We start from the raw sequence: 27,252 nt of genomic DNA, 5'->3' as shown, positions 1-27,252 counted from the left end.
TAATTTTCTGTTAAATGCCACTAGGAGAGATTTAATACTTTAGCTATTGAATCTTCAGTAAACTGAATACCACAGTGCACTTTAGCAAATACAGCTCTCAGAATTAGAAGGAATAATCTGTATTTAAGTGATTTTGTTCTCCTCTTCCAGCAGCCTGCCAACTTGCTGTTCCAAGGAGAAGGCCACTCCTAGGTTCTTCCTACTGCAGTGGAAGAGGAGCAGGGAAAGACAATAGCATAAAGGCCTCTGCCCCTTGGCTGTACTACCTGTCCCAGAAGTCACAGAAGCCAGATGACATATCAGGATTCAGCAGGCTGAAGGAGCTTTTTAACTTACAGACAGTAAGATTAGATTATGCCTTCTCATAGATGTTAACAGGAAGATTTTTTTTTTTTTTAACAACACATTTGTTTCTTTTAATGTTTACTCACTTCTTCCAAACCTTTCTCACTCTTCTCAACCCTTCCAAAAGAACACAGAAATAGATAAATAACTGGTTTACTTACATAACTGGATCAAACATGTTGCGAATCTTTAGACATGGTGTCAAGCTGTTTGGTGGTGAATTTCTTCTATCTAGATGAAATGCTACAAAAAAAAAAAATTAATAGTATTTATTGAGGTATAATGCCATTAGTTAAGAAGTGTCAACTTCATGAACTAATACCTTTCTGGATTTATTCAAAAGTTTCCTCCATATACAATAAAACCTCAGGCAAATTTAGTTCTCTGTTCTTCTATGGCACTGAAGAAAATGAACCATATGTAACTGATTTTTTTAGATTTACAACTTGTAGGAGATAATGTACTACCCTAAATCCTTAGGCCACAGTACATGGAAGGCAACAAGAATATTTAAATAAATACCATATAGTTGAAGAGAAAGTATTTGCATTACATCTTCATGAAAAGATAGATATTATTTGGTGCAAATTTTTTTAAGCTGCAAATTAACTATTCATTTTTAAACTGCCTGATGAATTTTTATTTCTTCCACTTTTGGGGCAATTTACTTTGCATCTGAATAAGAAATTGGGAGATACTTAGATGGATGTTCTGTTGCACCTGTACTGCAGTAACAACTGTTAAAGAGCACTCTGCAAGCATGGAGCTTTTGTAACCCTAAAAGCTCTGCACACGTGATCAGAAGCTTGCAAAAATCTGAAATGAAACGCACCAGAAAATAAAATAGGTGTAAGAAGAAAAAAGAAATAAAAAATAACCGAGTAACTCTTTTTGAAGCTGAACAATCCCATGAAATTAATTCTGAAGTTCTCTAAAGTTCAAAAGTTCTACTTGAAGGAGTTGCAACATTAACTCTGCACCATGAGAAAATGAGTAAAGGAGCCCTTCAGATTCAGACAAGGTAGCTTCATGCCTTGAGAAAGGACAATGAAACAGCAACAGAAATGGAAGGGGATAACCTGGTAAAACAAATTGCAAGAGGTTAAGTAAGTTTTATTTTGAAGACTTGATATAAGTAGATTGAAGAATTTAAACATAAGATTGAAAATCTCAGCAAGACAAAACGATATACTGAAGTGATACTAGTGCTTCTTCCTTGCAATTCCTACTTCAGAAAAATCTGAGAGATTCAAGATGGCATGTTCCAAGTGTTAGAAGTCTCATTTTTGGACAGATGACACTATAGGTCTGTGCTTACTGGAGACCTTTTAAAATATTGCAAGTATATCCAAAATACATGAACGATGCTGCTCTTCTGTATGTCACCAAAACAAAAACCATGTTGTGTAGAAAAATGCAGTCTTGTGAAAGACACTGCACGTGAAGCACTAACCAAAAGAAAATACACTGTCCACAGATACGACAGACAACCTTGCTCCTTATGTAAAATTCTGAGGAAAAAAATTACAATTACCAACTAGAAATTAGAAAAGGTATCCTCCAAATCAAATATGGAGCCTACCTTAAGTTCCCCAAATATTAAAAATGTTCTGTGTTGGGTCTGTGTGGGTAATTTTGGTAGCAGGGAGGGGCTATAGGTAGGATGGCTTCTGTGAAAAGCTGCAAGAAGCTGCCCTGGCTCCAAGTCTGATCAGGACTGAGCCCATCAGCAAAGGTGGATGTGCCTCTGCAACTAACATACTCAAGAAGGGAAAAAGGAAACTGCTAAAGGATGTGAAGTGGAGAAAGGAGTGAAATATGTGAGAAACAACCCTACAGACACTAAAGTTGGTGAGAAAGGAAGGAGAGGAGGTGAGCTGGAGCAGACTCCTGCTGTCCATGGAGGAGCACAGTGTAGAAGATACAGACCTGCAGACCACAGAGGACCCAGACCTCATGTTAGGGCCAGCAAACCACCCCAGCAGGGGCTGCTCCTGAAGAAGGCCGTGACCCCATGGGGAGCCCATGCTGCAGCAGTCTGTTCCTGAAGGACTGCACCTCCTGGGAGGGACTCATGTCAGAAGTTGATGGAGAACTGTCTCCTGAGGGAAAGACCCATGCTGGAGCAGTTAATGAAGAATTGCAGCATGTGGGAGGGACCCCACCATGATGCACAAGTGTGTGAGCAGTCCTCCCCCTGAGAAGGACCAAGCAGCAAAGAAAACATGGCATGACCTGACTGAAACCCCTGTCCCCTAGCTCCCTGTGGTGCTGACAGAGAGGAGGCAGAGAAATCAGAAGCTGAGTCCAGAAAGAAGGGAGGGATGGGGGAAAGGTGTTCTCAAAATCTGGTTTAATGTCTCATTATCCTGCTCTCATTTGATTGCTGGCAAATTGATTTTTTTCCCCAGGTCAAGTCTGTTTTGATCATGACTACAACTGGCTTAACCCATGAGCTTTTTGTTGTATTTTCTCCTCCAATCCCAGCAGGGGGGAAGGAGTAAGGAAGTAGCTGCATGAAGCTGAGCTGCCATCTGGCTTACACCACAACAGTTTGTATTTGAATATAGACACAGCAGTCCGAGACACTGACATCTGCAACAACTGTTTTCTCTTGGGAATAGACTTCTAAATATGCTGGTGACACTGCATCTATCTCTGAGCTGCCTATAGTTTAAGGACAAGTCCTTTTTCAATAGCACATGGTTTTGTAAAGTTTTTTGCCCTTGATTAAAAATTATACATAGGGTATACAATAAAAACTTTACAGAACTAAGCAACATTGAAAAATAAATGGACTTACCTTACTCATGTAGGTTGACTCCAGCAGATCAAGGTGGGGTGAAATGTCACCAGCATATTGTACACTGGGGCACCACACCAGACTGGAGAAGGTGATCTGGGGTGGCCTAGTCATGGACCTGGACCTGAAAAGGCGTGGGGTTGAGGAAATTATGTGCTGATTGTTAATAGCTAGGTTTATTCAGCACATGGTTTTAATCCAAGGATAAAGAATGGTGAGGTTATTTGCAGAGACTCTAGGCCCAGAGGTTCAATATTTCAGCAAGCTGTTCATGAACTCCAAAAACATCCACTGTTGTTTAAGGCAGCAGCTATGCAAAAATAACTAAATGGGGAATTCAGAGCCTGGTGTAGAACTCATAAAACCCAAGCTTTGCCTGCTTCAATTTTTAACATTCTTGATGTCCTTTTGACTGAAAGATATCAGGTGCTTCCAGAGATGACCTCATCCAGAACACACCACCAGCACAAGACTAATCTGCTACCAGCTTAATATAACATCACACTAATAGAGCAGGCACACCCAGAGCAGTACAGCATATGAAAATAAAGATGAATTTTGTTTTCTCAAAAATGTCTCAGTCATGGTAAACTAGATGGGTGCTACAACAGTAATAAGCATTAAAATACTGAACCAAAAGGGGAAGCTAGAGAAGAAATGGCCAAGTTAAACATAATGCTGTACTGCAAAATTCAGTGCAGCATAATTAACAGATGTCTCAAACTTCATTACACAACTATAACATTTAATTCACCCCCTCCCTCCAGAAGAGCAAGTTAAATTGACAAACCTATTCAGATCACAGTACTGATTGAAAATTTACACTGGTGTGGAGCCTAGAAAATATTCTCCTCACAATAAGGGCAGATGTAGACATTCTTCCAGGACAGCAAGCTAAGCTACACCATAATTACCTAAGTGCCTCAAGTGTTTTCCTAAAGAAGTCTCAACACCAAGAACTCTAAGATGAGGCTAGAAAGGGGGAGATGAAATAGAAAAGCAGAAGCACAACTTCGTGCAACAAGTCACTGACAAGAAAATTTTTAAGAGTTTTAACAGTTCCCCTGGGGACTAATAAACACCTCCAACAAAAGGAAGCTACTTTGCATGTCGATCATAATGTACTTACTTTTATTACCTTAAACCAGCTATGACTATGATTTCAGAATCAAAGAACAGCAGCAGCTAAAGCTGCTTAAAACCTGTACCCATGTGTAACCATGTGCCTGGAATGTGATAGAAGTGGCTCTTGCAGAGACTTCAAAATGAATATCTCAAGAAACTGTAGTACAGCTTTCTATGCTTTTATTGCTACTGTATTATTGCTAAAGGGATTCCCCAGCATCACCACAAGACTGTCCAACAGATCTTTAGATGTAGATTTGATGCACCTGATAGGGCTGAAGACTTGTTTCAAGTACAGGTAACCATGTTTCTATTCATGTTAAGCCACAGACTAATTTAATTACCCTTATTAATCCTTGCATAAGCACTTTCACCCAACACAAACTTCTTCAGTAAACAGGAAAGAGACTGAAACCAAAATACTACTGAAATGTTATTAAGAGAATGTGACTTTGGGATTCATTAAGTTCAGCTATAGAAGACCAGCATGGGATGAAGACAGCATTTTACAAGCATAAAATCCAGTTTTCTTGCAACAGATAAGAATAAAGCACCTTTTTTTTTTTTCCTTCCTTCCTTAACATGTAGAAAGGATTACATTCTCACAAGCCAGAGAGGAGGGGTGTCATTCACACAAGGTAACAGGTTATCTTCCATGCTGTGGGATGAAATATCATCCTAGATGTGGTACTTCAGAGAACCTCTTTTATCTCATCTCCAGAGCTGTCAAGGAACTTTAGCTATTGATGCTAGCTTTCCCTACCTACTTTCTTTAGAGGTCCAGTCATCAAATACAATAGGGCAATAGTATCTGCTCTTTTAAAAGCAAACTGTACACACTAGATATGTATAGATTTTTTCCCCAGTGATTTAATTAAGTTTTACTTTGGCACAATCAAGATTGTTTTTCAGGTTGACAATTCTCAAGTCAACTGTTTTCAAAACACTCATTTGTCCATCATCCTACAATGAGCTTACCTTTTTTTTTTTTTTTTGACAGATACATCTACCCTATCAAATAAGTAATATTACAAAGGAATTACACAAGACTTTGTTCTGACTCAGTGGAAAAAAAAAAAAAAAAAAGCAACAAATGAACAAAACCCAAAAAACTGTCAATCAGGCAGGATCCTGAAACACTTGACAAGATGCAACAGATGCCTGAACTCCAGATGCCAACAGACAGTACAACCTAGGTCTCCTCAGGTCCCACATTTAAAATGCATGCTGGTAGCCACCAATATCCTAGTGCACACAGGCAGGTCAAGAGGCTTTCTTCAAATGCACATACTTCTAAGTACCATGCTGTACTACAGAACACTACCAGATCTCAGAAGGTTAAAAAAAAATTAAGAATTCATTACTTTATATGTGCTGAGTTTATTCAGGGCCTAGCAGTCCTGAAGAGTATTTAGATTTATGTACTTCTATATTCAAACATCAAAACTGAAGAACAAACTATTCAGTTTGATTTATACTACCAAATTTAAGGAAGTGGCACATATATACAGAATTTCTTAAAAAAAAAGAGTTACATGAACAATCACATGAAAACAAGGAATCCAAACCAGAAAGAATCATGTGAAAATTGCCCTTGCTTGCTGACTACCAATACATGAAGAGCCCAAATGACCCATGCCATTTCCACCACTCCTATTTTTCAAGACCTGTTAAGAGTCAAAGCGTGTGATTTCAATTCTTCAGACACTTTTGCTGAGCTACAAACATAAGAAAACTAGGACATTTGTTATTAAAAGACCTGAAGCAAGATAGACCTTAACACATCCTATTCAACAGAAAGTAAAGAGTTTCAGTGCATACCCTTGGCAATGTGCAGCTAAAAGCCACAGTCATATATTCAAATTCAGATGGTACCTAACAGTAACTACTAAGGTTATCTAAAGATATCTTTCAATTAAGTATTAGAAATTATTGTTTTATTGAGTCTTGAAAGTATATTCTATTTTAGCAAACCAGCACATGAGCCATCACACACCAATGAAAACCCAGTTTAATTTCTAGTGAAGGACAAAATGTTTTGGAGGGATTTATACTGCAGTGAAACAGAATAAGAAAATCTGGGAGCAAATTAGCAGTAAATGAGAAATTCCAGAACTGGAGTGTCATGTTTCACAGCTTGCACTGAACAATAAAATACATACCAGATTCAGTGTTCTAATATATAGAGAGTGCAGAAGCTAAATTCAATTTAATACTGTTACAATGGGCTTTCAAGCACTTAGAGATGGAACAGAGCTGTTGGTGAAACCCACCATTTATGCACTGCTCCTAAAGCACTTGCATGTGCCTAATGCACAATGTCCTAGAAAGAAAAGGCTCTGCATCTCTCAGTAAAATTACTGTTCACATCTTACTAAAATTTTGAGAAACTGAAATAACACAATGCAGTAGTCAAAGCAAAAAGCCATGTTACTCCTAATGCAAGACAATGACTGCAGAACCTCAAGCCTGTAGCAGTAATTCACACTTCTTAGTTGTTGTCTTTGTTTTTGTTTATTTTGTGCATTTTCGTTTTTGTTGGTTGTTTTTTTAAAAACAGCCCTCATTTCCAATGAATAATTTAAGGTAAGGAATAAAATGCTAAAACCAGTGTAAACTTCGAGATCTATATAATGATATTCCAACATAAGATTTTGCATAGACAAGCGAGAAATGGGTCCCAAAACTAAGAGACTTGTCAGATAGCACGCCAAGGATCTGAAAATATCTCAAAATATCTGTTTTTTCAGGCTGACAGAAATAAAAATTTAAGACACCAGTGCTGACAGCATACTTAAAACTTAAAAAAACATGTAAGTGGAGTGGAACAAAATCAGAACATTGGCCATACTTTTACTTGGGTGATCAAGCTTGCTACAGTATAAATAAATGTTCCAGGCCACAAAGAAGTTCTGTCTTTGGAAAGGTAACCATCATGTTGGAAGGAGCTGTTTTAAACTGTACCCTTTCTTATAGGAAACAATAAAAACATTGTTTCTTACAAATAAAAATGTATACCAATAAAAGCAAAAGAATGAAGCCTATTACTATTTGAATTAGTTAAACTAAGACCAAAGTTAGCATACTCCAGAATACAGAGGAGAGTGCAGTTGCTTGCCAGTGGGAATTTTTTTTTAAGTGGGACTAAGAAAAACAACAAATTTTCAGCCCTTCCATCTAGACTTTTTCATCATAAAGGTCAATGCCATAGAAGTAATGCTGATAACGTCTGATTTAAAATGCCAAACTAAAAGCTGGAGAGGCAATCACACCCTCCTCCCTCACCAAAGTTTATCAACTCATTGGTCAATTAGGATTCTGCACAGCAATTATTTCAGTCCCAACTGAGAGAGAATACAGCATTACAGAGGAACATTAAGGCAAGACAGACTCTTAAAAAGTTAACACTTCACTTTAAACATTCCCCTTCGCACTCAGGCATTGACTGTGTAATTGCAACCCAAACCTCATGTCTTAGAGATGCAATTTTTTATTGACCAAAAAAATCCCAACCCTGAACACTGAGGCTTAACATGAAGAAAGGGAGAAAAAGAACTAGAAAAAGATGACCACTGCAGACAAATGGCAGAACCACTGAATTCTCACCACTTGTCTCCATGATAAAGCTGGAAAGTGACAGACTACTGTAAAATCCATTTATGACAACAGCCTCTTCTATTAAAGCAAAAGCTTTGCTGTACCACAGAACTTGAAGTACAAATGTACAGTGTAGAGAAACCATTTATGACAGAAAGAACAAACTACTAGAAGAGATGTTTGAAAAAAATCCATGTTCTGATGATTTAAGAGTCATTTGTCGCAACAGTTTCCCTTTCAAAATAAACAAGAATATCTTCCTTCAAACTCTGCATTTAAATGTACCCAGCTGGTAACCTAGCAGTAGGAAACTCAAGTCCACAAGCTCCAATTTACCTGCTGTCAGATACAACCAATTATATTACATCCAGTAAGTATAAGGCATGTCAGAATTTGACCAACTGAAGTGATTGGTTTTTTGTTGCTTTTTTTTTTTTATTTCATGAAAAGGAACATGCAACTCATTTTGGCTACTTGCCCTCTGCAGTAGCTGTAACAGAAAAGCTCATTCTGCCTGAAAACAAGTCAGACAATGAAACACAGAAAAAGTCTATGAAGAACAGTATGTCTAAGAACAAGAAAACAGAGAAACAGCACTGACAGTTCATAAAAATGAACCATGTGAGAGAAAACAAGTCTATCATGTTTAAGCAACAAAATACTGTTTAGAAGTTAGAAGTAGATATTAAAGCAACTTATATTTGCAAAATATAATAACTTCAATACCTTGGCCTTGCCACACTTTCGATGGTATTACTAGAATTTTGTCACATGCTGTAGAAGGCTGCATCCATTTCCAAACCAAGAATTCAGCACCACCTATTCTCCGGGTCTCTGTGTGAACTCTAGATTCATTTGCTGCAAGAAAGTCAACTGCTCTATTCCAGACTTTTCTCATTTTCCTCCTTAAAAATTGAAGCAAGAATCACAAAGTTAGCATTATAACAACCTGCATGGCTGCCATCCAGCATCTAAGGGAAATTCAATAGGTTATTTCCCCCCCCACTTGTGTCAATAAGAACCTCCAAAACATCTCACTGTGCAACTTACTGAAATTAACTTAGTTAACTGAGCAATTTGTTATTTTTCCTCACTTACACATAAGGAAATTCAGTACTTCTGGTGAGAACATACCTGTCCTGAGGTGGTATTAGAGAATCACGCACATGTAAGATAGGCATGTAAGGCTGCAAGTCTTTATTTTCAGAACATGCCTCGCTGTGACTTCTTAGAACATCTGAGGACACCACAAGAAAAACTGGTAACTGCATAGCTCATGCAAACATTTAAAAGAGTATCAATTCTGGCAACGAACAGCTTCTTTGAAGACCTCTCCCAGTTTCAACTGTTAAGGTAGCTTTGGCATTTTGAAGCATTTTTTCCTCCTAATCATGCTGAAGGAAAAATCAAGGAAACTAAAGACACACTGTTCCCAAGTATCCCAAATAACTTCAGAAAAAAGGATTGCAAATAACTTTTGAATAAAAAGGTTTTTGCAGTTACTACTGACTGGAATTTTAACTGTTAGTAAAAAGTCACTTTTCAAAATACAGCACTTTCACCACACAAATAAAACCTTGATTTGTAAACAAAAAAGCAGGAAAATGGTAAGGACAGGATAAAGGCTCAATTTGTCTACCATCTCTGTATTTACAACTGCTAAAGATGAAAGAATTCAAGTAAAAATGCAGCCCAAAACAGAGCTTAAAAGCACAAACTACTGAAAACACTGTGGTTTCAAGTAGAAAGGCAGAATTTCAGAACGCAATTATGCATTTTATTTTAGTAACAATTTCTGCTCAAAATGACTAAAAAGATGCTTTTTCTAGGAAAAACCATTAAGGATGGAATTGACAGCTAACACAACTTTTAGGAGGGGGTATTTTAGCTAAAGGTGGCTGAAAAAAACCAGAAAGCAACATCACCTTACCTCTAGCCATCTAACATTGCATTTATCTTTGGTTTTGATAGTAAGACAAAATACCACCAAGTCAATGGGAATTTATTATAGCCATATTGATGTAATAAATTACAATCTGTGTACCAAAAGCTTTGGTCAGGTTAAGGACTAGAAAAAAAACAAACAACAAACACAAACAACAAACAAACAAAAAAACCCCACCAAAAAAAGAACAACAAAAACAAACATAGAAACAAAACATTGGTACCATACAATTGACCCAGAACTCCCACAGCATGATGAGTAAAAACTTAACAGACAGCAAACATATTTGAATTAATGCCAGTATTTTCAAAGGTTATACAGAGCTGATACAGAACATCAGATGTGACTCAGGAAGCCTTACCTATGATTTTTACCACCATATCATACATCTGCCTTGTTTCTTCTTCCTCTTTTGCCCAACGGTATTTCATGTAGTGTAAGACTCCCCAAACCACTGCTATACCTGCATTAAGAAGTATAATACTCTTAAACAGTATTTGTTAAATAAGCAATGTGAAATAACCAAATTTACAGCAGAAGTTACTTCAGAAGTTGAACTAGCTAAAATCTTTAAGTGCTTTAAGTTTCAGAGCTAGTGAAATACACTGTACTTGCTGTCAATATTTTATCTTTTACTCAGGCAACAACACAAACTCTTAAAACTTTGAAAAAACTGCCTTCAGAAAAATAATTAACTGCTTTAATAGCCTGGTATCCCATGACCATAGTTTGAAATTTTACTTATTTATGATGACAGAGTATTATATTGGAAAATTTTAAAGTCATGTCAAAACTCACAAGAACTGACAATTCAGACAGAACATGCTGAAGATTTAAAAATGCAAATATTAATTCATGGATAAGTTGCATGCTTCAGAAATGCCAATCAAAGCTAATTAACTAATTAATTTGTTTTCTTCAGTTCAGCTACAGATTTGTACCTCTTAAAAAAAATACTCTGTGCTCGTTTTCTATTATTTTAATGATTATACCCAAACCATCAATGATCTAGTTAATAAGACCAGCAGCATACGCTAAAAATAAAAATCATACTCCTTTTCCTATTTCAGGCTGAGTGCACCACTACAGCCACAATCTTTAAACAACTAAAAAAAATAATCCCACATCTACGTGAATTATAGTTTGTTTTGTACACCAGTGATCACAAGGCTAATGTTAATTGATAAAGACAGAGGGACAACATCCGTTGTAAGCAGAACTGGGTGTTGGTTGATAACAATAAATCTAACCTTTATAAAAAGCCCTGAGAAGGTGCTTCATATTAACCTTCATTAGAAGTGGTAAAGTTGAGACAGAGAGCAATTTGCTCAGCACGATTGAGGAGACCAATGGTTGACTTGGATACTGAGTTTCATCTTGACATCCCAGTTCAGCCACTATTAGCAGAGAGAGGGCAGCATGGGACAGTTTGCCTTCAATTCTTTTAGTTCCCCAAAAGGCTAAGGAGGTCTCAAGTCTTCTGCTTATAAGCATGAAATTAAGATACTGAGATGAACAGTTACATGTTCAGTGCATGAGGTGAGCTCTGCATTTCTGTATTTCCAGCCAGCCACATGGAAAGGACTGAAGTCTCTGCACAGTGAATTTTTCATGACAAATATATCGGGTATCCCAATTTTTCCTAAAACTAGGAAAATGCTACAGTTATGTTTCCAAAGCTCCCAGAACAGCAAAATATCTTCAAAATTAAGCCTGTCTCCTTTCTAAGCATTTTACTTTTTCAGATCATTTCAACCCAGAATTTTTGAAAGCCACAAGGTATTGCTTTGGCAAGAAAAAAAAAGACAGTTCTTGAAGAAGGAATATGTTCAGTTGATTACAGCAGGAGATGATATCAAAAACCTGCTGTAAAAACATGGTGGTGCCACAGAAGTGCAAAGCAAACTTCCCTGTAATAAAGATACTGATAGGAACTCTAGTTTATGGTTGAATAAGAACTCTAAGAGAAACACATTGTTTACTTTTCCCTGTGCACTTACACAAATGCAAATTGTAACAAAAAAGTTAGATTTTTTTTCTTAATTAACTTACCCAAAAGTAATATTGATAATCTGTGAGTTACATTAACAAATGCCCGGCGAAAACGACACCTGAAAGACATCTTTGGACTAGTGGATTCCAGATACTTCACATCTGTCACATTAATGACATCCATCTCATTAGGGTCATTGCTGAGACACCTATTAAAAAACATACAGTATTTATGAAAAGGAATATATTCTGTTAAAAGAAGTCAAGGTAAGAAATCAAGACCACTTACTTTATGCCAACATCTTCCCCACTATTCAAGATCCATTGTAATGCTGTGTTAAGTACATTTTCATATTCTGGATCTATATTCTGTCAAAAGATGATTATTAATCATTAATAATAAATAACCAAAAAGTTCTCATATTGCAATAAAATTCAGATACTGCACATATTAGTAGCTGAAACTATGCAAGGTTTTTCAGAGTTTGCTTAAGTGTTCACTACAACGTGAATCTATACACACCATGACTTAATTGCACTCAAATTAAGGGCTGTTTGCAAAGCCACATTCACTTATTAAGAATTCCAACTTCCAGCAAGAAAAAATAATGTAGCCACTAGGTGGCAGTCATTGAAAAATCTCTTCAAGAGTCAAGTTCCCAACTAGATAGAAACCCAGATGAAAACACATCCTATAAAATCTGAGGCCTTTAAGTGCCTTTTGGGTTTTTTTTCCCTTTTTGAAGCTTTAAAAATATCGGCCTTTTGCAAACAGTGCAGTCTTTGTAGTTCAAGAACTGATATTACTATATATAGGTTGACTTATTTTTTAAAAAATTTGTTGGTATCAACTACCATTGGGGAAAAGTCACTGCTAAACTGAGACTGTCATGCCTCTTCTCTTGCAGAAAAATGCAACAATGGAAGTTATTATAGTATTTAAAACTATACTCTCCAAAAAGATTTCTCAATCTTTCATTTGAATCTCACATAATGTAACCACTTTAGAATGAAAGGATAAGCACTTAAGAAAAAATAGTAACTATTTTATTTTCACTTGAGAGTAAAATATTAGGGTTTTATTACAAAAGACTGAAATTCTGTTAAGGAGTCACAAAATGAGGAAATGTATGGTTAAATGAGACCATACAAAATTACAAATTTTCATATGAAATTTGAGTATCTTCTTATGAAAGCTAAAATATGTTATGGCAACTGTCATTCTGTCAGCACAATGGATAGGTTGGACCATCAGTTATCTGGCATCAACTTAATTTTTTCCAGTGTATTCCCACGATGTGTTGGTATTAACAGAGTATCCTTTCAAACCATAAACCAGTGTTAGCTTCTTCAGGATGCTCTTGACATTGCCCCTTTTTGTCTAATATGTAAACATTAGACAAAATGTAAAACTTCTCTACCTTTTTATACTAAAATCACACCAGTTTACCTCCTGCCCCCAATCCAATCAAAGAAATCTTATACTCTCAGCCTTTTAAAAGCTCCAAGTAGTTTTCCATCAAAGGGTACAACAGCATGGGCTAAAATAAACCCTCCAGCTGTCAAGACGAGCTGTCAAGTCATCTTTTATTTGGGGAGTGAGGCAAGGGAATGACAGCAGAGAGTGAGATTTCACAATACTGCACACCTATCAAATTTACAAAAAGGCCTTTTCTGACCATTTCTATTTAAAGCATCAACAATTAGTGTCTCCATGCAGTTGCTGCCTGTCAGGCCCACTGCACAGCCCCACACATCAAGCCCTCCCCTCTCAAAGAAAGGAAGATAGCATCCTTTTCTACTAAGTCTCAAATCATAGTATACTGATTTCTGAAGAAGCTTCTAGAATTCGAATTTCACAAATTTATTATTTTCTTGTTGGTCAACTATCTCCATCAATGCATCATCTTCCCCAAAACCTTGCTACATCCCCAAATTAAAATTTTAAGTAGCAAGTGTAAAAGACACCAATTCCAAACATTTCTAAATAACAGCCAATCCTAACTCAAAGTTTAGTCAATACACTAGATATGAAACCAAGCTTTACAAATTGTAAATTATACAGATCTTATATAGAACCAATGAAAAATATAATTTGCTTACTTTTAAATATGCAGCTGCCTCCTGGACGGTAAGATTTCTTTGAACAGAGCTGCCACATTCATGTTCCCCTGGTAAAATCAAATTTTTGTTTATTTTACTCTAGTTATTACTGTATTGTATTATCTAAAATAAAATCACAAACTTAGTGAGCACAATTTACACAAGACAGCAGTGCAAGAATTCTTACAAGTTCCAGTCAGTGTACAGAAAAATCTCTGCACGAATCTCTCCTTCAGAATAAATTGAAAAAACCCTGAAGATTGTCATAGCTCATAATATGTATTTCACATCAATACAACTTCATGTACTGCTCAGATAGTGTATTTAAGTATTTACACTGCAAATAGAAAGGTACTACGAGGTAGTATCAAAAAGGACAGGACTGTACAACAGCTGCTGGGCCCTGACTGAACTTCTTCCAAATAGTTTCCATTTATTCTGAAACACATTATCTTTTCTACAGACCAAGTTAGTTCCAATTACAACACATCTATAATAGTATCCCAGGAACTACAAAGTTATTATACTTTAGATTGGTTCAAGTTATCACAGTAACTCATAACCTTCCTGAGCATGCAAAAGAAACCCAATATGGCCTAAAACTTTACCATACTCTTTAATTCTTTTGGAAAGTATGCTAAAGTAGACAGGAAATAAGGTACTATATGAATGGACAGCCACGTGTCACCATATGCCTGATTTTTTTTACTAAAAGTACCTGATTCATGCAAAAAATATGATATAACCGTGTAACACAGAAAAGGAAGAATAACATCAGTTTCACCTATCACTAGAGCATAATTTCTAAAGAACTGTCAAGTACTGGAAAATCACTTTTTTCTTGATCTAAAAAAATTTAAAATCTTAGTGTCTCTGATTTTACTGTGCCAAAACAATAAAATAGAAAACAAATCCAGTTTTTCACTGGCTCAGGGTTACACCTGCTTTACCATCCTGAATCTAGGCCAAGCTCTATTATTCCCAAAGCAATAACAAGACTAGGGAAGTTTAAGATCCTTATGCACATACAAAGTATAAACCTTTGCTTATACTCTCATGAAGTATTTAACGTTGAAATTATTCCACATTAAAATATCCTTTAAATGGAGAAAATTCAAGTATTAATTCCCTACACAAATGAAAACATTGGAGGCAATCAGAGCAATAATTAGGAAATATAATAATAAGAAGAAATTATGGAGAAGCATTTTCACGTCTCATTCACAATAGGAAGTTCCAAAGAAATGTGTTTCTATGAAGTAAAAGCTCCAAGACTGCTAAAGTAAGGTTTTGTTCAATGCACTTTAACACAGACTTAAGAGAATATGGCCTTACAAGCACGTCACCATAACAGGAATGTTCTCTTACTTTTGGGTTATAAAGAAACAGGAACACTGGTTTTAAGTTTTCATATGCTATCTGGCCTTGAAGTGCTGCTGGAACTCAGCCTGTGTGCATGCATTTTCTATCAAGCACTGAGCAGCAAAGACATTACACTTTAAAAGTTGTTTCCCTTGATAATTAACATCCAACATCTTAGACTTTCAAAGTGCCTGAGCATCCCAAAACAGCAAAACTACAAATATCACTGTTGAAAACTGACACCACCTTTGTCAAAAGAAGTCAGCACCAGAATTGTAGCTATGGACTACTCCTGTATGTAATTTAGGCACATTCCTTTTGTGCAGCATGAACTCTACAACCTGTAAATTTACACAAGGAATCATCAGTGACTCAATGTTTCAAGATCAGCAGACTTGGAATAACTACAGATCATACTCATACAGTCTGTGGTGTAAACACACTGTTTTAATCTAGAACTGATGGAATAATTACAGCAAAACCAAAACGTATCTCTGTAGAAGCCATAGGTACCATCTCAGTCAGGTATTAACTTGTATGACGTGAGCAAGTGTGGTAAGTACTCATTTACTTAAACTTTTTTAGCTTGGTAAGACCTGGTCTTCCCAGGTTCTTTCCAATACAGAAAAAATCATGTCAGTCATCATTTGACTGAACAAAACACCTTGTGAGAGCAAGGGGGATGAGACCCTTCTGCTTAGGAGCTTTTGTTTGGATTTTTTTTGTTTTTAATTATCTAGATAAATAAGATATCCATTTATGAAATAAATAGTAGAAAGGGTAAAGCTAATACAGAGACAAAAAGCAAAACACACAAGGCAGAAGACCAGAATATGAAAAATGAATTCTTAAAACCAAGTTTCAGGATTCCTTTTGGATCATCAATACTACTGAATTAATTTAGTAGTTTTAAATTCTAATCTTACTTCCCTTCTTCCAGGAATAATGCTTATATGGTAATGCAGCCAACACACTGACCTCACAGCTTCTGGTCTCGTCTTCAAAAACCAGCAGACAGCTTGCTTCCTTACAGGACTGCCTCTACATTTTTTTTTCAGATTATATTTCCTCTGAGCAAGTTTCACAGTTATAAACACTTTTGTTGCCTAGGCTCTGACAATGTCTAAGGTCTGTTAGTTCAAATTATCTTCATGCAGTGCTTGGGGTGTATGCATGCAGATAAAAATCACTTTCATCTTGCCTCTCACTCTTGAAATAAGTAAGCTAAACGGAGTTACAGTTTCATTCCTGTACAAGAAGCTGTTGGAGATGTAGTCTCTCCTTCCAACCTATTACTGCTGAAAACAATTTAACAGCTTTCTTCTGAGAAAATAATGAATTTGAAAGCCTGCAGAAAGTTAGGCAATTCAAAGGTCAGACAGCCTTCTGTTTCATTGCAAACAGTAGGATATTCCTATATACTACTTCAGTCACTGCTTTAGCTAATGGTTCTTCAAATGAAGTCTTACTTTGAATAACTTTGGTGCAGTCATTAACTACTTGGCTTGGAAACCCACTTTCCATAGTCTGAGCCAAAAATGTTTCCCAACTGTTCCATCTGAGGCCCTACCTAGGAATAAAACTTAAGTCGATGCAAAAGAAAAACCAACAAAAAAACCCAACAAAACTTGACACACGTCTGCTGCAAGAGATGTCTGAACTCGTTGTTAAAACTGCCACTGTCTTCAAATGTCTACTGAGAGTTCAGAGAAAGCATGGATCTTAGTGCTCAAGCTTCTGGGGCACAGACAATTTCAATTTCAAGTACAGTCAGAGAGCCAAATCATTCTACTTGTGTCTGCAGGGAGGTGAGAAATAACACATCTCAGTAAAGAACAAAATGACACCTTTTACCTTATGTTAGTGTACTTGGGAAAACCATGTAAGAAGTTGAGTTCTTCTCCTAGAAATACTAACAAAAATTAACTAAACACAAAGTTCTAAAAAACATTGAAGTTCGTTCTTAAAATTGCTTTCAATACAGAAAATAAGTTCTGTCTGCTTTTCTGTGCAGGCAGACAGTCTGTATGAACACTTGAAACTGACTTTCATTTGGACATTTACTTTATGAGCTGAAGCATATACAGTTAGCAGAAATATTCAGAATTTTTAAATATGTTTTATACAATGGTTAGTATTCATTTAATGTACCAGAACCAAAACACAGTAGGAACCTAATACTTCAAGGAACACATGGACTTAGCACAGATCCTCAGCTTATAGCTTGATGTGATATAAGCAACCAATACCAAAAGAGTGCATAAAACATTTTTTTAGCAGGTTAACCTCATGATTAGAGGTTACATGCAGCAGGGCACTGAAGTGGACAGCAGAAGAAAAACAGCAGAATAACTGTTGTGAGAGCACACAAGAATGCATCATCTCCCCAAGGCAAATCCAACAGTTCAGTAACACTGTGGAAAACCTGAACTTGATAGTTTATCACTGGTTGGAAACAGCACAGTATCAATTATCTTAAGGAGAGTGACAGAACAGAGCTTGTGGCAGTAATCAACTACAGTAGCTGACACTTTAATATTAAGGAATACCTAGCATTTTGCCAGGATTTTCTTCCAGCTTTATTACATATAGAAGCCTAATTCACCCCTGCATTGCAAGGACCTGTGCCATCCATTGGCTCAGAAGGAATCTAAATCTGACAGATCAGCACAGTGTGGAGAACACCAAGTGAAACAAACTTCTAACCAAATCAAAAATTTTTATGTACAAGGGAGTAGGGCCATGGCCATGGGTAGCTGGCTGCTTCTTGTGGATACAGTAGCTAGATTAATTCATTTTGCAAGCCTGACTGAAAATGGATGTCATCTATTGAATTCCCTTCCATGAAAGATCAAGACACCCAGTAAATTAATACATGCCTGAATTAAGTCTAATTTAAATAAAGCACACATTTTTTAGGAGAAAGCATTAGGCATTGAAATATATGCTGTCTATAAAAAAGTTGCTGCTTTGAAGAAAAGCTGAACCATTAAACAAGAACACAGGAACACAAACTCAGAACTGGATGAGTAGATACTGCTTTGCCCTCTAGTTTCTTCTGAGCTAAGTGTTACTCACCATAAGTTTGGCAGACTAGTAATTCTGAGAACAGTGATGCATTAAAAGCAATCTATTTTTATATAGGACACTTAAATCATTTTATATCACATTAGAAAACCACAGCACATAATAGGTATCTGCAGCTAGAACACTGTATAATAAGCCAATTAAAATTAACAAACTGTTACCCTGATTTTTTCTTCCTTCAAACAACTTTGTGTTTTATTTTCTAAAATAAAGGTCCCATCACTTGCTCTCCAATTGAATTTCACAAGGCACAGAACTCACTCGATAAAAATGTAATAAGTACTCTAATAAAATAGAGGTCCAGAAACCAAATTCTGAAATTACCATTTTCATGGTAGTCCAGAACAGAGTACTGCAAGTTTCCAGCCTGCCTTTTTAATATTAATAGTTATAACATGAACAAATGATTCATGGCCAAGTATGAAATGCAAGAAACTTTTCCAATTGTGACAAAGACCTGAAAAGCATCACTTCTAATAAAACTGTATTACTTCTCTGTTTTGAAATGGTGCACTGTGTACAAGATAAAAACTTTTAAACTCTGCATCTCTCCAGCAGCTTTCTCTGTTCTATGACTTTTAAACAGCTTCCAGACATTGTGCCAGGTCCACATCAATATGCTATTCAAAAGTGGATAGATAACTTCATCCTCTCATACCTTAACAAATGGCATTGAGAATAACTTCTGACCAAGTACAGATGAATTAGGTCATTCTTCAAGCTGTATGAACAAGCTGAGTTCTTCTCAGGTAATCTCACAATACAGCTTCAGTTTGCGGGGGACATCTAACCAGAAAATACAGCTATATTTTTTTTGAAAGTAAGTACTGAAGATTCTCCTGGCCAGGAATACACTAATAAAGATTAATACACCTTTGTGACCTGAGAAAGAAAGGAGAATGAAAATTCCTCTCATAAGGCAGACAGCTTAACATTTTCATAAGTGCAAATGCACATAAGTAAGACCCAGCTAATGAAGAAAATTCCCTTTCTTTCACAGATGTACAAATGAGGTGCTGAAGCCTTTATCCAGACAAGTGCACTGTTTAATGTATGGCCACCAGAGGGCCAGATGTCACACTGAGAGAACAGCAAGCTGGCTTATTCTCTTTTCAAAAAAGGGAGAGAAGTAAAATCAACTCATGAGACCAAATCTGGAGTATTGCAGTCAGCTATTGGACTCTCAACATAAGGACATACTACTGTTGGAGCAAGTCCAAAGGAGGACCACAAAGATGATCAGAGGGCTGGAGCACCTTTCCTGAGAGTTGGGGTTGTTCTGACTGGGGAAGCAAAGGCTGCAGAGAAACCTCATAGCAGCTTTACAGAACCTGAACGGGGCCCACAGGAAAGCTGAGGTAGGAATTCTTACACGCATGGAATGAGAGGATGAGAGTGAATGGTTTTTAACTGGAAGAGGGTAGATTTAGATTAGATATTAGGAAGAAATTGTTGTTGAGGGTTGTGAGACTGGAACAGGTCACCCAATTTTGGATACTCCCTCCCTGGGAGTGTTCAAGGCCAGGTTGTGTGGGGCTTTGATCTACCTGGTTTAATGGGAGGTGTCCCTGCCCATGCAGGGGGGTTGGACCTAGATGATCTTCAAGGTCCCTTCCAACACCACACAAACCATTCTATATGATATATATATGATATGATATTTAATCCATTCCTCCCACTTCACACAAATCAGTGCCCTACTTCACAAAGCAGTAGGGCTCATAAGACATCCCAAGACACCACAGGGTGGCTATCCCACACGGAAAAAAAAATCTTTTGGCCCCAGTGATTTATAGGACAGAAGCATCTACCACTTTCTATAAAATATTAAAGTTTGAAAGAGGCAACAAAGTAACAAGATGTAATTGACCTGTGAAAGACCAACACTTCAAGGTGTTCAGTCAGAAAATTAAGACTAAATCAACTATTATTTTGCATGCGCTCAGGCTGCAGTCTTAATTTTATCATTTCCTGATTGTGATGTGTAAATATCTATGCAGATTAAGCCTGTGTTAATTATGACTCTAGGCAAAAGCACTGGTTTTTATACTTTGATTATTCAATAATAAATCCTAATCCTAACCACCATGCCTGGCACGTTACACATATACCACTTTTCATTACTGTATAATCAGTATGGTTAAATTGGAGTATTTTTTCTAACAAGACAATCTTCAGCCACTTCCATTCACTGTATTAGTAACCATTCTTGATTGTTTTGAAAGACTGTTTTTTAGACATTTTTCCACCATAATGAAATAACTATCTTTAAAAGATAATATTTAAGTCTTTTAATTAGATTAAACTTTAAGACATTAACTCTGAAAGCACACAGGATCACAATATTCAACAGCCCATAAGGTAAACTAAAAGATGTTATAACAAAAGGTGCTGCACTGGTAGAAACTGCAGTGTAAGTGAATTAGAAACAGGATTTCTGGTTTCCCCAAATGTAATTAAATGGCTATCAGGGCCCCAGCATATTGCAAACCCCTATCTGAGCACAGACTTCTTTGTAGCTGTTGCCATAACACTCCTTAGTTGTAATATTTTTAAAGTGTTACCTGCTACTTGTGCCAATTTATCATGAAGTGCATATAAGCTGTTCATCATGAGACTTATTTCATCTTCCTAGAATTAGAAAAACAACATTATAGTTAAAACAAGCATTAGCAGAAATGCATTTTCTTCCATTTACTCCAAAACTCTTTACATACCAGAAGAAAAAAATGGTTTTACACATACAGGTGGATGTAGTGTTTCATATATCAACAATGATTCAAGCAGTAAATTTTGAAACAAAGTATACACAATGTTAATTTTTTCAGAACTTGACTGAAACTAAAGGAGGCTGCAACCTGGATACTGATGGATCTTCCACTTAAAGCTGAGAACTCAGAAGTTATTGTAACAACATTGAGAGAACAGTGCAATAATCCAAAAGAAATCACTTTTTTTCCTGATAACTACTATATAAAACTTGTTCTTAATAAATGTGCAGCAACACTTCACACAAGCCACACTAAAGTACCACCTGGTTGTATCCCCACATAAAATTCATGGCAAAGATTCTTGCTGTCTACAAGTAAATTATTAAAAACAAACACACTATAAAAAAAACCCCCTCACCATCCACAAAAAAACCCAGAAAGCCGTGGACCAAATCTTCTTGATACTTCCTGCATATGCCACTAGTATTAAGCTTAGTTCCCAAAACAAACATGAACATGAGTCTCCATAATTGTAACTTACAGGGGAGAATCACCAAGACACATGCTGCTGAACTAAGAGTAACACAGATACCTTCAATGGTGATATCTCAAAAATTGTTATCCTGATATTCCAGTTGAAAGAGTGAATACAGAAACAAGTAACAGAATAGAATCTAAGTTAAAAAGACAATCTTTTAAATCTATTTCCTTAAGGAGACCAATTCTTGCTCTTCTATGGCACTAAATAAGATCCTAGGGTTTCAAGTCCAGCATCTCTTCTTACTAGCTGTCTTTTCATGGTTGAGAGGCCAAATGGTGATGGTAAGAGACAAACTCGTAAGTTTTAGTCTTAAAACTTACAACACAATTTTTCCTCATAGCTCTACAACACAAATAATGCAAATTCTTCTTAGTATATAAAGCAACCAGCATACAACAACCAAATCTTCTAATCCTAGTTACATTGTCTGAGATGAAAAAAACCTAACACATTAGAGTTGCAAGAAGCATATTCATCTTATACAAAGCATTCTGAAACTGGATCTTTCTGAACAGTTCTACATTGTTCTTATACAATCATTTGATAGATTAAAATCTCAATATTAAGTGGCTTTACTTACTTTTATTTTCAGTTCTTCACTGAAGGGACTCTTGACTGTCAAAATAAAAAAAAGGAAAATTTAATTCATTCTAGAGCCTGGAAATATTAGAAAAGCATACAAACACTGTGACAACACTAATCTTTAAATAAAAACAAGTCCATAATACAACAGATAACAATTAGACAGCTATTAACCTTTGACTTAACTCTGCATTTGGTAAGGCACTGTACCAGCATTTAGGTTAAACCAGAATCTTGTGTATTTGCACATTTCACAGCTATTTCAATACAAGACAGTGCTTGCCATTTGCCAAATTCTTGCTTTAATGGCTCAATTACACTGAAATCATAAATTTAGGATTTTGCTTCTTTTTTTGTGTGTCTAGTTTTAAGAAGAAAAACTAGTTGGATTTTTAACTGAGCAATAATCTATACAGCACAAAATTGTAAAACTCAACAGCATTTTCTGATTTGACAAGAGTAAGAAATGACACACTGAGAGCTCAGGTGTAAAGTGCAATGTGACAACATGACCATTGCTTCCTTTCAAAATAAAACCATTCCCACAGCTCCTGAAAGTGTATGTCTATCTACTGAATTCCTCTTGGCTACAAAATATATTCCTCAAGGAAGAGAAGTTGGTATCAGACAAGTAATTTGTGCCATGTTTCCTCTTAAGACTGACCAGCTGGTAAGTAGTTACCAAAGCAGGAAGCAATCACCATTAGAGAATATTGTCTTACCTATCTAAACCACTAACTCATTTCACCCACATTTTAAGTTTATACATATATTGGCAGTTCTACAAGCCATTCAAACAGAAAACAGCTGCTAGAGACCATAGAGTATGAAGCACAAACACAAAAGAAAAAAGCATCCAGGGAAACCTGAAACAAAACCAAAGCTCTAGGTTGTATCTTCATACTGATATTGAAAGTACACCAAGAACAAGGGGCATACTGCTCCAAATACACTCATACAAAAGGTACAGATCTTCCAAAAGAAAAAAGAGTACTTTCTATTACTTCTAGTTCTGATGCATTTGCTTTGAGACCCTGGAAGGAATCTCAGCCTGGGAAGACTTTTGTGTTTTTTCAAAATCCAATTCAGTTTTCTATATAAAAAGCATAGTAAATGACAAGTACTATCTTAAAGAGTGTCCAAAACATGCCATTCCATTTACATGGTGTAATTACACCCACCCCAGGTGTTGCAACTGTTTACACAGCATTCCTGTTTGCATCCCAAGGTAACTCAGCAAGAGCCTCTGATAGCACTAACCAATTCTCCTTCTTACAAGGCACTCCCCCACACATTAAGATACTCACAAATCTGGAGTTGCCTCCCCAACAGTCAGCTCATTGACAACATCTTGACTCTTAAACCACAACCATTACTATTAAGCTGATCAGTTAACTTAATTAAAAGTGAGGAAAAGGAGAAATAAAGGTGGACACACTAAATCAAATTCGTGGCAAAATTTGTCATTTAGGAGAAATGAAGGATATGAATGAAACTAAGGACAAACTTATAAACCAGGGATCTCCTAACCACTGCCAAGTATAATCACATCTGGGTAAGAAACTGAAATTATATAACCATTTTATATTTAAAAAAAATTAATTCTTTGTGAAACAATGTGATTTTTTATTACCAGCACAAATTTCCATAACACTGTTGGCAGCAGGGAGATGCTGACCCACTCTATTTTTGAAAGGCAAGTTTGAAGTGAGAATGATTAACATTTCATTGTTCCTACATGTAGCAATGGTAAGGAACACATTTCTATGATTAAAAGCAACTAATGCTGTATGAAACACTGGGGCAATGAAAATGCTGTCTGAGTGAAGGCTAGACTTAAACTTCACATACATTGGTTTGCCCACTTGCCTGAGCTCAGAAGACAATTAAATGTGTTACCTACCCAACAGCAATAAGCATTTTTGGGCACAGCAAATGAGGAAAACAAACAAACAAACAAAAAAACCCACCACCATCTGAACACAGGGGTTGGTTTTCAGGCATCTGAATACTTGCTTCAGATATCAGATTAATTAAAACTGTTAGAAGCAGAAGATGTTCAAGCACTCTTGTAAACCAAACCCTACACCACTTCATTATTTCATTCTACAGAAGCAAATTCTCAGACACTGCCTACTAGATTACCAAGCTACCAACTTTACAAAGCCTCTATGAATTTCTTTCATTAACTCAGCAGAATATTTCCAGTACACTAAACTTTTAATCTAAGTAGCCTAAAATAGGATTAGAGAAACACAGCCAAGGCTCTAGATGACTGCCAACCTCCCAGTTTGATCGTTAGTTATCCAGACAGGATAATTATGTAATTATGGTCCCTTCCCAAGGTCAATCTTATTGAGCATACATAAAATCTTAATAATATGGTTTTAGATTTGAGGGGGCAGGGAAGAGGTGGGGGCATGAGACACATGAGCATGTAGATTTTAATATACCTGACAAACATATTTTGGCACTGATGAAAGCCATGGAACAAACAAATGCATTGCTTCTGTGTCTGCAAAGATACAAACTGAAAACTGTCAGCTGTAAATCTACATACATATTCTAAAGCAATTAAGGGCAGACAGTGGTGGTGTTGTACTTATATTTTCCTAGCATCACAATCCCAGTGTAAAGTCAGTATCACATGTGAGCAATTTGACACTCAGGTAAGTTAAAAGACTGAATGTACAAAGCACACCAGATGAGATGTCAATGTTCACCTCTCCGTGACAAAAAAAAAAAAGACTCTCCTCCAAAGTTATCTATTACAAAAATTTATCAGCCTTTGTAATTCATGATTTTTAACTTGCACTACAGGATCTCCACAATATCCCTCTGAAGTTACTGATGTTACAGCAAGTGAGATACATTTTATGTAGGGTGTTAATATAGTTTAGGATGCCTGATGTCTTATGCAAGTATGCCAAATGCAACTGCAGCAATTTATCAGCTGCATATGCAATTAACAGCTGTTAATCAATCTGCATTTCTTTACTACATAACCTGGATTAACTTGAGTTAATAAGGCCACTCCTTAACTACTTTAGTAATTCCTCTTTTCTGAATCCACCCTTCTTTCTTTCAGGCAGGAACCAAGCTCTTACCAAATCCTCCCACTTGCTCCAGCCACAGATGTCAAGTTTTCATCTACTCCAACATGTCTAAGGCATTTCAATACATTACATCAATATTATTGGTTCAAAAGGTTTCTTGACAGGTCTTAAAATATGTAGGTACAGTTTTAGGAGTAACAAGGTTTTATTCTACCAAACTAAGCATTAATTGAATAACCAAATACTATCAGAAGACCCGCTTCTTATGGGGACATATTGTAAGATATGATGGATGAGCCTTGGAAGAAAAGGCTCATCCTCAAAAAGGGTTCAAGATCTCTACCATACAGAAACAATCACCAGACTTGAAAGTAATCTATCAAACTCACATTTTTATGAGCTTCAAAGATCAAATCTGCATCCATTTACACTAAAAAGCTAAAAACTATAGATAATTTTGTAAAACAGGAATCTCCTGACTGTTGTCCCGGGGGGGTCTTCTCTCCACAGACAACCACATTACATCCCTCCTTTTTTGAGAACAGTGAACAAACTACATGGACATGGCAATCTCATCATCCAACAGAACTCCCCAAGACAGCAGCAAAACTGTGAGATGCGTGGCAGTTGTATGTGGCCACACGTCCATAGTAGCTGCAGGATAAAAATGCAAGAGTGTTTTCATGGAATAAAAGCCTTAGAAACTTAACACAGGAAACCATAGCAGTTCCCCAAACCACTAAAGTAAGGAAACATCCTTCTTGGAATATTTGATACACTGGGAGAAGAGCTTTATTCTAGGCAAGGTGTAATAATAATAGGATGCTTTGGCCAGACACGGAAGGAAAGAAAACGCAAGCACACTAAGGGACATCATCTTAACACGAAGCCTGATTTCAGAAGGAAAAGGGATATGCTAAATAAATTCCATTTTTAAGAAGGGATCTTATTTAAATGCCAGTTAACAACAAGAAAATAAGATCACCAAAAAGCCTGTGAAAGAAATCAAAGCAGAATACAAATATTCTTCTGGTTAAGTGAAAAGACTACTAATGACCTTTAGAAGGAAATAATATACACACATTACTGCTAGAAAAACCTGTAAATTATGACTTAGAGACTACTAGAATTCTTCAGAATAGCAGAAGAAGCCAGTCTCAAATAACACAAAGTCACCAAAACAAAGTCAAGGGTCACAGCACAGCTCCAAAGCATTCCAGACAAAGCTGTCAACACAAATGCACATTACCAGGCCATCTCTAAGAGATGTTCAATTTCAGGAATACAAGTACACTGAGTGTCAACATACATGGGTAATTTTCTCTAGAATACAAAAGCTTTCATCTTTAAAGTAAAAATAAAACCACTCACCACTACCCATTTTCCTCCTTAACACATTGGTAACAATTGCAGACATACAGTATTTACAAGGGTTTAGTTTTCTTGAGTAAAACAAATGAAGCACAAAATGGGAGTTGTCCTTTTTTTCAAAGCATGGTTTAACAAAGTTTCAGTCTAATTGCTTACATCCATGAAAACATAAGTCAGCTTTTATGAAGGTTTAATAGTACAAGTTCCAAACATGGACACATCTTCATGGATAGAAAGAAGACATGCACAAATAAAAATATCTTTGCTTAGGACATAAGCTAGAAGAACCACATCATTATCATGGTACCAAAATAAGGCACTGAGTTACCTTCTGGTCACCACATTAGGATGCCAAGTAGCTAATTCTTCCACTACAGCTATTTCCTACATGCTGTGGTGCCTTGCCCTGAGCAGTGTTACCACTCTTGCAGCATCAGTATTCAATACACTTCAACACGTAACATCAATACTGAAGTATGAAAAAACAGTCACACTGCTACAAACCAAGGATTAAACTAACCCAGAATCCTGCCTCTAGCAGTAGAAAGAAGTTCTACTCTTTTCAGAGATATCTGTCCCTAACTGGAAATGGGAAAAATCAACAAAACAGTGGCAAAAATGAGCACCAGAGC

The 27,252-nt window shown here is 36.5% G+C and overlaps 1 protein-coding gene across 1 annotated transcript in view; it reads right to left on the bottom strand.

Moving 5' to 3' along the window:
- LEMD3 (LEM domain containing 3) overlaps positions 1-27,252 on the bottom strand; it is a 43,042-nt gene that overhangs the window by 2,847 nt on the left and 12,943 nt on the right. Inside the window, exons 2-10 of the mRNA XM_030464544.1 lie at positions 22,192-22,226; positions 20,924-20,990; positions 13,911-13,978; positions 12,097-12,176; positions 11,868-12,016; positions 10,177-10,278; positions 9,005-9,107; positions 8,597-8,775; positions 507-588 (exon numbers count right to left, since the gene is read on the bottom strand). Coding sequence (XP_030320404.1) covers positions 507-588; positions 8,597-8,775; positions 9,005-9,107; positions 10,177-10,278; positions 11,868-12,016; positions 12,097-12,176; positions 13,911-13,978; positions 20,924-20,990; positions 22,192-22,226 — 865 coding nt within the window. The remainder of the gene's footprint in view (positions 1-506; positions 589-8,596; positions 8,776-9,004; positions 9,108-10,176; positions 10,279-11,867; positions 12,017-12,096; positions 12,177-13,910; positions 13,979-20,923; positions 20,991-22,191; positions 22,227-27,252) is intronic.

This window comes from Calypte anna, chromosome 1 (genome assembly GCF_003957555.1).
Source record: "Calypte anna isolate BGI_N300 chromosome 1, bCalAnn1_v1.p, whole genome shotgun sequence".
Classification (NCBI taxonomy): domain Eukaryota; kingdom Metazoa; phylum Chordata; class Aves; order Apodiformes; family Trochilidae; genus Calypte; species Calypte anna.
The sequence above is the reverse complement of the archived record's forward strand: the minus strand, read 5'-3'. Positions and strand labels throughout refer to the sequence as shown.